General features: G+C 35.6%; 4 protein-coding genes across 4 annotated transcripts in view; all 4 read left to right on the top strand.

The window, feature by feature from the left end:
* LOC102601780 (phosducin-like protein 3) overlaps window positions 1-2,685 on the top strand; it is a 5,088-nt gene extending 2,403 nt beyond the window's left edge. Inside the window, exons 2-4 of the mRNA XM_006362156.2 lie at window positions 440-583; window positions 728-933; window positions 2,346-2,685. Coding sequence (XP_006362218.1) covers window positions 440-583; window positions 728-933; window positions 2,346-2,503 — 508 coding nt within the window. The 3' untranslated portion in view covers window positions 2,504-2,685. The remainder of the gene's footprint in view (window positions 1-439; window positions 584-727; window positions 934-2,345) is intronic.
* Window positions 2,686-3,176: 491 nt separating this feature from the next.
* Window positions 3,177-4,104, top strand: LOC102602113 (putative germin-like protein 2-3). Its single transcript, XM_006362157.1, has 2 exons — window positions 3,177-3,294; window positions 3,569-4,104. The coding sequence occupies exons 1-2, from the start codon at window positions 3,177-3,179 to the stop codon at window positions 4,102-4,104; spliced, it is 654 nt and encodes a 217-aa protein (XP_006362219.1).
* A 1,664-nt stretch (window positions 4,105-5,768) lies between these two features.
* On the top strand, window positions 5,769-6,761 carry LOC102601448 (putative germin-like protein 2-3). Its single transcript, XM_006362155.1, has 2 exons — window positions 5,769-5,886; window positions 6,226-6,761. Exons 1-2 carry the CDS (start codon window positions 5,769-5,771, stop codon window positions 6,759-6,761), a joined length of 654 nt encoding a protein of 217 aa, XP_006362217.1.
* Window positions 6,762-8,404: 1,643 nt separating this feature from the next.
* Window positions 8,405-9,398, top strand: LOC102601104 (putative germin-like protein 2-3). The gene is made up of 2 exons (XM_006362154.1): window positions 8,405-8,522; window positions 8,863-9,398. Exons 1-2 carry the CDS (start codon window positions 8,405-8,407, stop codon window positions 9,396-9,398), a joined length of 654 nt encoding a protein of 217 aa, XP_006362216.1.
* Window positions 9,399-10,469: the final 1,071 nt, after the last annotated feature.

Here is a 10,469-nt window from a genome sequence, read left to right as displayed (position 1 = left end):
GTATATGATCTTTTCTCTTCCTAATAATATACTAAAAACATTGGACTAAAATAAGTGTTGTAAAATTAACTAGCTGAGAGTTGCCCATGAACTACTAGACAATATAAGCCGTCAATCCTACCCTATGGTATAATTTTTTTTTTTGGAAGTCATATACTGCTGCCTCGTTTTCCACGTGGTCAAATTCAATTTTACTTCGTTATCAGCTACAGAATGCAAACATGCACCTGCAATTAATGCTGTTCCAAATAAGTAAATAATGGAAGATAGTGAACAAATTTTTTTCCTAAATCAGTATTTGCATCATAAGGAAAAAGGACATCCAATTATGCTGATATAGTACTTACGTTTGCGTTGGTGATGAAATATTGTCATGTAGCTTGCAAGTTGACATGAAATTGAGCATCTCTTATATATCTTTCTTGTGTTGTTGTTGAAGGAAGAAGAGGATGGCCGAGATGAGAGAAGTTGCTAAGGTTGTGAGATTTGGATCAGTGATACCAATTTCTGGGTCAGATTTTGTGCGGGAGGTTTCCCAAGCTCCAGAAGACATCTGGGTGGTTGTGCTTCTGTATAAGGATGGGTAATTTATGTTTTCATCTCTTCAACAGTGAAGCAATCTTACATCAATGGTCTTGAGCTTCAAATATTTTTCATCTCTTCATTATTTTTTTCTCTCTTGTAGCTCTATGTCAGTAATTCTGATAGCACTTTATGCTCTTTGTAGATACTCAGGCTGCCAGATACTTTTGCAGTGCTTAGACGAACTAGCAACAAAATACCCTGTAACAAAATTTGTCAAAATTATCTCTACCGATTGCATTCCGAATTATCCAGATTGTAATCTTCCAACTGTTTTGGTGTACCACAATGGTGCATTGAAGTCAAATTATGTTGGACTTCATAGTTTTGGTCGGAGATGCACACCCGAAGGTATGATCCTCTTCTTCATAGCTGTTATCCCATTGCTACCCCAATCCTTCTCTTTCTTTTTCTTTTTTTTGTATGATTTAGTGAAATTGTTGACTTTCTGTCTCAACTTCCTTTTACTACTGTTTCGAGAGGTAGTAATTCGGTGAATTCACTTACAGTGTTGTGCCCGTTTCCATCTACTACCTGTATGAAGATTTTGTGTAGGCTGTTTATGCAGATGTTATATGGTAGTAAGCCACAATAGATGGCTTGTGTATAGAAGCAAATTCTTCTTTTCTGGGAATTCCTTTTAAGATCTTGTATACTTGCTGTAAAACTCGAGCATGGCCTTTTGTTTATTCTACATGGAATTAGGTCTCTATTCCTTGTTTTGTGAGAGTTGGTCCAGTGGCACCAAGAGTGCGTAGGTGGTGCTACTACTGAAATTAGCTCATACCTTCTGAAATTACTTCAAGAGTGTGGTAGCTATCAGCATGTTTCTCATGATAGTAGAACATAACCACACTAACCATCTTTTATTTTGGATTGTGTTAACTGTGGGGTGGGGGTGAACAGAAGCAGTTTCCTTTCTACTAGAATTCATGACAACAGCATCTACGCCTCAATCCCAAGCTAGTCTACACATGAATTCTCACTATCTATTTGACGCTATTTGAACTCGCTATATTTCAGTATTCAATAATTTGTGGCCTTTAACACCAGAAGCTCTCTACATTTCCTACTGACATACAAATATCTAAACAGGTTAAAAAGATTTCTAGCAACACTGGACCTAATATAAGCATATGATCATGACTAAGCCTTAACTCCAACTAGTCAGTAGGGCATATGTGGATCTTTTGCTTCCATTAACTTAACTTTTGCAAAATTCTGCACGGATGCTAGACATAATAGGGTCTTTGAGACAACTTCATTCCTTGTTATTTTAAGTCTATCTCGGCCTCTTTTAATACCTTCAATCAGTACTGACCGGTGCATTTGGAGATCTGTGTATGACCTGATCAACCTATCTCAAGTGACGTTTTATCATCCTAGATGTGTGATACTTGCACCTTCTCTTGTATGCAGTCATTTTTTTATCTTGTGTAATCTTGTATGATCGTTCATCTTAATTTCAGCTTCACTCATCTAAGGTACACCATTATGTTCACTATTATAATGCTTCTACTAGAATTCAAGAATGAAAAGGTAATTAGTCAACTGTTTTATCGTAAAACGAAAGGCTATCTATCTCTCTTTCATGATCCAGCTATTGCAGACTTGGCATGTTGTGCTGTTTTTCAATTTATATATGACTTATATAAGTTCCTTTGCATTCTCTCTACGATATATGAGCTGGTGCCAAGTACTTTGTTATATGTTCTCTACTCTCTGCTGGCCCGCTCTCATAGATCTGCATTCCTTTACTTCAGGTGTTGCATTGACACTCTGCCAGTCAGATCCTGTTCTAAACGATGGGCGTAGTAAGAAGGAACAGTCCCGAGAAGCTGTGCTGGATGGAGTAAGGAAAAGGTTCCTCGAGAAGGTTGTTGCACAGCATGAAGATGATGATGGATCTTCTAGTGATTAGTCCTGAAATTTTGTTTGTATCTTTTTTAGTTTGATGGAATATTTATGTTTTCCAGTGATACTTCTGATGCACCTTTGTTCTTTCATTTTCGGTTTTCCCCCTGCTAAACCACTATGTACGTTTCATATATGTGAAATATTCTCAAGTTAGATTTGTTCAATGAAAATGTGATTTTTGCACTATGTTATTTTTCGAAATTATTTCTGTCAAATCCTATAAACATATTATCTGGTTTTCGATGGCTTCCATCCCAATTGTTTAAATGCTGGGACAAAATTGAGCGGATTTCTTAACATAAATACAGAGCTTTGACCCCAAAACCGGTCATTGAGTTCTGCTGAACCTGTAATTAAAACTCTAGCTCTGCGGTGGACAAGTCCTCCATTTGTCCATACGAAGTATTAAAGAATAACACAATAAGTCTTTTGGACCATTTCCTTTTGTCCTAAGCCGGCTAACTTCTTTCTGCAAATGACAGCTACTCATTATCAAAGTCTTCATGTGTGCTTGGACGGCCCTTTAGAATATTTTCCAAAAAGAACTTTTGCATGCATGAAGAATTTCCTCTCTATATAAGGAGACTATCTTTTCAATCACTTCATCCCACAGAAATAAACATCTTTCTTCTCTTCCAATATTTGGTTCTCCTAGCTTCTGTTCTTTAGTTCTTGAAATGGCTAAGCACTTTCTCCTGCTGAATCTAATAGCAGTACTAAGTTTCTGCTGTGTTGTGTTAGCTTTTGAGCCAAGTCCATTGCAAGATTTCTGTGTGGCTGATCCTGCTGGCACAGGTATTGCAAACCAGTAAATCGCGATAAGAATTTCATTTGAAACTTGTGGCCTTATACATGTCATAATACTTGTGTGGTGATAACTGATAACACTTTCTTATTTAGGGTAAATTGAGAAGTGTAAAGCTATTTGTTTCCAAATTTAGAAGTTCCTTTCTTTTTTGAAGGACTAAAAAGGAAAGTGTGTTATATAAACTAGAACGAAGCTAAGGGAGTATTATATTAAGACTAGGAGATGAATGATTTGATGAATTTTCTTACTGTGTTTTTTCAGCTAAGGTGAATGGCTTAGCTTGCAAAGATCCCAAGTCTGTTGGAGCAGAGGACTTTTTCTTCAGTGGCCTACATTTGGCTGGAAACACATCAAACACTTTTGGCTCTAAGGTCACTCCTGCCAATGTAGCTCAAATTCCAGGACTGAACACTCTAGGTATCTCACTGGCACGCGTCGACTATGCACCATGGGGAATTAATCCTCCTCACACTCACCCAAGAGCTACTGAGATAGTCACAGTCCTTGAAGGTTTTCTTCAAGTTGGTTTTGTAACTTCAAATCCTGAAAATCGCCATATTACTAAGGTCCTTAAAAAAGGCGATGTGTTTGTTTTCCCAATTGGACTTGTTCACTACCAACGCAACGTGGGAAAAGGAAATGCTGTTGCTATTGCTGCTTTGAGTAGTCAGAATCCTGGTGTTATAAGCATTGCTAATGCAGTTTTCGGATCTGAACCAGCTATAGCAACAGATATTCTTGCCAAAGCTTTTCAAGTTGATGCCACTGTTGTTGCTCAGATACAATCAAAATTTTAAGCAGCAAGTTTACTTACAAACAGACCTGAGTTGACAGCATTTTGTTTTTCGTATGTGGTGATGATGGAGTGAGACGTTTATTTGTTTACTGTGTGATGATTTGTTTATTCTAGAGGTTTTATATTGTATGTACTTCAATATATTCATTCTTCAGTTAATTTCTTGAAAGTTAAAGCTGTTACTATGTGAATGGACCAAAATTTTGTGATGAGATGATTCAGTAGAAAAAGTAGAGACGGAATGCAAGTAATGATCCTTTTGAGGAACTATAGTAAGTTGAGTTACTCGAACTTTTCACATATCAAGAAACGAATTTGTTAGTTTCTAATCCAAACAGTGAACTCTAACGCAGCTCTTTGAAATCAGTTAATAGAAATCATTAGACATCAAGAACCACTACACTAAACTCTTAACTGATAAAAGAACTCGAACCAATTATATACATGAATGGCTAGGTAAAATGTATTTAAAACTGCCTGTAGCTTGCTCCAGATGACATGAGCTGAGTAAAAATAAGCATAACCAGATTGGTGTTATCGCTCGATGATGAGTAACTTCTATTATAAGATAACATCTTTTCCTGTGTAGTCTTCATGACACCAGATTCCTTCTGCAACAAACTGTACCATAATTAATGTGAAAAACTTAAGTATACATCAACATGACTTGAATTGCAACATCGTTAAATAGTTCAATAAAATGATTTAAAAGGTAAATGCCTACTGTCTTCATGACTTAGACTTGCGTACTGAAATCACATCATAAAAAATTATTAAACGCAACTGATTCAAAGTCTTTTAGACAAGGTGACATTTGTCTTAAAGAGTGTTCATGAACTCTTGTATAATATTCTTTCCCAGATTTATTGCCAAATAACAGATTGAGGTGTTCCTGATATGACTTATGATATCATAGGTAGCTTTGTAAATCAAAAGGCCTAAACTGGAATTAGACTCATAAACTAGCTAGGATGCTGTATTATTACACTTTAACTTTAGCATTCTCTGTAATTCTTTACTGCAATATAATCTGTGATAAATGCATGTTGAGATGTTCAAAGAGCTTGGTTTCAATTTGTCTGTGAAAGGATACATCGTGAGTCATATGGTACGTTGGTATCGTTGTTTTATGTGTCTGGGACATAGGCACTAAAGGACTACTGGCTGGAAAAATGTGAATAACCAGTGAAAGGGGATAGACTGGAAAAGAAATATAATTTTATATAAGTAATTGTTTGCCAAATCTAGTTAATGAGTTCTGTTGAAACGATAGTTAAAACTCTAGCTCCGCCCTGTGAACAAATCCTCCATTTGTCCATCCAAGGTATTCAAAAATCACACTTATTATCCTTAAAATATTAGTCTTTTGGACCATTTCCTTTGTCCTAAGCCGGCTAACTTTTTTCTGCAAATGATGTCATATCACTGCCAATGACAGCTACTCATTGTCAAAGTCTTCATGTGTGCTTGGACGGCTCTTCACAATATTTTCAAAGAAGACACAAATTACTCACTAAAACTCGTAGCACTTTTGTATGCATGAAGCATTTTCTCTCTTCTATATAAGGAGACTATCTTATCAATCACTTCATCCCACAAAAAGAAAAACATCTTTCTTCTCTTCAAATAGTTGCTTCTCCTAGCTTTTGTTCTTTAGTTCTTGAAATGGCTAAGCATTTTCTCCTGCTGAATCTAATAGCAGTAGTAAGTTTCTGCTGTGTTGTGATAGCTTTTGAGCCAAGTCCAATGCAAGATTTCTGTGTGGCCGATCCTACTAGCACAGGTATTGCAAATCAGTAAATCGCGATTGTATCTCATTTTTAACTCTTATGTTCTCCCTCTATTCTAATTTATGTGACATAGTTTGAATCAATATGGAGTTTAAGAAAAAAATAAAAACATTTGAAACATGTCATAACATTTGTGCAGTTAAAACAACTTCTCATGAAGTGTAACAGGAGAAGTTTTGTTTCCAAATTTAGAAGTGTGTCATTATTTTCGGAACAAAAGAAGAAAGGAAAAATGTGTCAGATAAACTGGAATTCATGGAATATTATATTAGGACTAGAAGATCAGTAATTAATGAGTTTGCTCACTGTATTTTATGTTCCTATTGTTTCAGTTAAGGTAAATGGCTTATCTTGCAAAGATCCCAAGTCTGTTATCGCAGAGGACTTCTTTTTCAGTGGCCTACATTTATCTGGAAACACATCTAACACTTTTGGCTCTAAGGTCACTCCAGCCAATGTAGCTCAAATACCAGGAGTGAACACTCTTGGCATCTCACTGGCACGCGTAGACTATGCACCATGGGGAATCAACCCTCCTCACACTCACCCAAGAGCTACTGAGATACTCACAGTCCTTGAAGGTTTTCTTCAAGTTGGTTTTGTAACTTCAAATCCTGAAAATCGCCATATTACTAAGGTCCTTAAAAAAGGTGATGTGTTTGTTTTTCCAATTGGACTTGTTCACTACCAACGCAACGTGGGAAATGGAAATGCTGTTGCTTTTGCTGCTTTGAGTAGTCAGAATCCTGGTGTTATAAGCGTTGCTAATGCAGTTTTCGGATCAGAACCAACTATAGCAACAGATATTCTTGCCAAGGCTTTTCAAGTTGATGCCACTGTTGTTGCTCAGATACAATCAAAATTTTAAGCAGCAAGTTTACTTACAAACAGACCTGAGTTGACAGCATTTGTTTTTCGTGTGTGGTGATAATGGAGTGAGACGTTTATTTGTCTACTGTGTGATGATTTGTTTATTCTAGAGGTTTTATATTGTATGTACTTCAATATATTCATTCTTCAGTTAATTTCTTGAAAGTTAAAGTTGTTACTATGTGAATGGACCAAAATTTTGTGATGAGATGATTCAGTAGAAAAAGTAGAGACAATGCAAGTAATGATCCTTTTGAGGAACTATAGTAAGTTGAGTTACTTGAACTTTTCACATATCAAGAAACGAATTTGTTAGTTTCTAATCCAAACAGTGAACTTTAATGCAGCTCTTTGAAATCAGTTAATAGAAATTATTAGACATCAAGAACCACTACACTAAACTATTAACTGATAAAAGAACTTGAACTAATTATATACACAATTGGCTAGGTAAAATGTATTTTAAACTGCCTTTAGATTGCTCCAGATGACATGAGCTGAGTATAAATAAGCATAACCAGATTTGTGTTATCGCTCAATGATGAGTAACTTCTGTTATAAGATAACATATTTTCCTGTGTAGTCTTCATGACATCAGATGCCTTCTGCAACAAGCTCTACCATATTTAATGTGAAAAATTTAAGTATATATCAACATGACTAGAATCGCAACATAGTTTAAATAGTTCAACCAAATCATTTAAAAGGTAATGCCTACTGCCTTCTTGACCTATACTTGCGTACTGAAATCACATCATAAAAATTTAGTAAACGCGACTGATTCAAAATCTTTTTGACTAGGTAACATTTGTCATATAAGGAGTGTTCATGAACTTTTCTATAGTATTCTTGCCCAGATTTATTGCCAAATAACAGATTGAGGTGTTTCTGATATGACTTGTGATATCATAAGTAGTTTTGTAACTCAAAAGGCCTAAACTGGAATTAGAATCATAAACTATCTAGGATGCTGCATTATTACTCTCTAACTTTAGCATTCTCCGTTATTCTGTTAACCGCAATATAATCTGTGAAAAATGCATGTTGAGGTGTTCTAAGAGCTTGGTTTCAATTTGTATATGAAAGGATACATCATGATTCATATGGTATGTTTGTATCATAGTTGTATGTGTTCGGGGCATAGACACTACAGCACTACTGGCTGGAAAAATGTGAATAACCAGTGAAAGGGGATAGAGTGGAAAGGAATATTATTTTATAGAAGTAATTTTTTGCCAAAGCTAGTTAATGAGTTCTATTGAACCCGTAATTAAAACTCTAGCTTCTCCCTGTGAACAATCCTCCATTTGACCAGGTATTCAAAAATCACATTTATTATCCTTAAAAGTTAGTCTTTTGGACCATTTCCTTTGTCCTAAGCCGGCTAACTTCTTATTCTTGTCTTATCACTACAAATGACAGCTACTCATTGTCAAATTCTTCATGTGTGCTTGGACGGCTCTTCACAATATTTTCAAAAAATACACAAATTACTCACTAATACTCCAAACATACCTGAAGCACTTCCTCTCTTCTATATAAGGAGACTATCTTATCAATCACTTCATCCCACAAAAAGGAAAGCATCTTTCTTCTCTTCTAATATTTGCTTCTCCTAGCTTTTGTTCTTTAGTTCTTGAAATGGCTAAGCACTTTCTCCTGCTGAATCTAATAGCAGTACTAAGTTTCTGCTGTGTTGTGTTAGCTTTTGAGCCAAGTCCAATGCAAGATTTCTGTGTGGCGGATCCTATTAGCACAGGTATTGCAAATCAGTAAATAGCGATCTGTATCTCATTTTTAACTCTTATATTCTCCCTCTATTCTAATTTATGTGACGTAGTTTGAATCAACATGGAGTTTAAGAAAAAAATAAAAACATTTGAAACATGTCATAACATTTGTGCAGTTAAAACAACTTCTCATGAAGTGTAACAGGAGAAGTTTTGTTTCCAAATTTAGAAGTGTGTCATTATTTTTGGAACAAATGAAGAAAGGAAAAATGTGTTGCATAAACTGGAATACATGGAATATTATATTAGGACTAGAAGATCAGTAATTAATGAGTTTGCTCACTGTATTTTATGTTCCTATTGTTTCAGTTAAGGTAAATGGCTTATCTTGCAAAGATCCCAAGTCTGTTATCGCAGAGGACTTCTTCTTCAGTGGCCTACATTTAGCTGGAAACACATCTAACACTTTTGGCTCTAAGGTCACTCCAGCCAATGTAGCTCAAATTCCAGGACTGAACACTCTAGGTATCTCACTGGCACGCGTAGACTATGCACCATGGGGAATTAATCCTCCTCACACTCACCCAAGAGCTACTGAGATAGTCACAGTCCTTGAAGGTTCTCTTCAAGTTGGTTTTGTAACTTCAAATCCTGAAAATCACCATATTACTAAGGTCCTTAAAAAAGGCGATGTGTTTGTTTTTCCAATTGGACTTGTTCACTACCAACGCAACGTGGGAAATGGAAATGCTGTTGCTATTGCTGCTTTGAGTAGTCAGAATCCTGGTGTTATAAGCATTGCCAATGCAGTTTTCGGATCAGAACCAGCTATAGCAACAGATATTCTTGCCAAGGCTTTTCAAGTTGATGCCACTGTTGTTGGTCAGATACAATCAAAATTTTAAGCAGAAAGTTTACTTACAAACAGACCTATGGAAGCTTGAGAGCATTTGTTTCTTGTGTGCGTGATAAAGGAGTGAGATCTTTATTCATTTACTGAGTGATTCGTTAACAGATAATCACTAGAGGAATATCTGTATCAATTTATTTGTTCTAGAGCTTTTGTGTTGTATGCACTTTGATTTCATTCTTCACTTAATTTCTTGAAAGTAAAAAGTTTATTGGTATGTGAATGGCCCAAAATGTTGTGATGAGATGATTAACTAGAAAAAGCAGATACAATACAAGTACTGATCCTTTTGAGGAACTATAGCAAGTTTGAGTCACTCGAACTTTTCATATGTCAAGAACCAAATTTGTCAATATTCTAATCAGCTAGGACAATCACCGCGGTCACCTCAAAATCAGCCTAATATCCAAACAGTGAACTCCAACACAGCCCTCTGACATCAATTAATAGAGAGTAACTTTTGTTATAAGATAACATCTTGTCCATTGTTGTGTAGTCTTCATGACATCAGATGCCTTCTGCAATAAACTGTACCATAGTTAATGTGAAAAATTAAGTTTCTATCAACATGATTTGAATTGCAACATCGTTTAAATTAGTTCAACCAAATTATTCAAAAGGTAATATCTACAGTCTTCATGACTTATACTTGTGTACTCATGAAATCAAATCATGAAAAAATACTAAACGCGAGTGATTCAAAATCTTTTTGACATTGTAACATTTGTCCTAAATAGTTTGCATGAACTCTTGTACAGTATTCTTGACCAGCTTTATTGCCAAATAACAGATTAAGCTTCAATTTTATATGATGACCAGAACTGACATACTATTCCTGATATGACTTGTGATATCATAGGTAGTTCTGTAACTCAAAAGGCCTAAACTGGAATTATAGTCATAAAACTAGGAAACTGTATTATCACAGTCTCTATATTTACCATTCTCCGTAATTCCTTACCGCAATATAATCTGTGATAAATGTGTGTTGAGATGTTCAAAGAGCTTGGTTTCAATTTTTCTGTGAAAGGATACATCATGATTCATATGGTACTACATTGGTATC

The sequence above is a fragment of the Solanum tuberosum genome, unplaced genomic scaffold (assembly GCF_000226075.1).
Source record: "Solanum tuberosum cultivar DM 1-3 516 R44 unplaced genomic scaffold, SolTub_3.0 scf00379, whole genome shotgun sequence".
In the NCBI taxonomy this organism is placed as follows: domain Eukaryota; kingdom Viridiplantae; phylum Streptophyta; class Magnoliopsida; order Solanales; family Solanaceae; genus Solanum; species Solanum tuberosum.
Note: the sequence above shows the minus strand (reverse complement) of the source record. Positions and strands in the feature narration are given on the sequence as shown.

Coding starts and splice junctions, on each gene's coding strand:
- LOC102602113 (XM_006362157.1), top strand. CDS start 3,177: ATGGCTAAGCACTTTCTCCTGCTGAATCTAATAGCAGTACTAAGTTTC. Junction 3,295..3,568: donor GGCTGATCCTGCTGGCACAG/GTATTGCAAACC, acceptor GTGTTTTTTCAG/CTAAGGTGAATGGCTTAGCT.
- LOC102601448 (XM_006362155.1), top strand. CDS start 5,769: ATGGCTAAGCATTTTCTCCTGCTGAATCTAATAGCAGTAGTAAGTTTC. Junction 5,887..6,225: donor GGCCGATCCTACTAGCACAG/GTATTGCAAATC, acceptor CTATTGTTTCAG/TTAAGGTAAATGGCTTATCT.
- LOC102601104 (XM_006362154.1), top strand. CDS start 8,405: ATGGCTAAGCACTTTCTCCTGCTGAATCTAATAGCAGTACTAAGTTTC. Junction 8,523..8,862: donor GGCGGATCCTATTAGCACAG/GTATTGCAAATC, acceptor CTATTGTTTCAG/TTAAGGTAAATGGCTTATCT.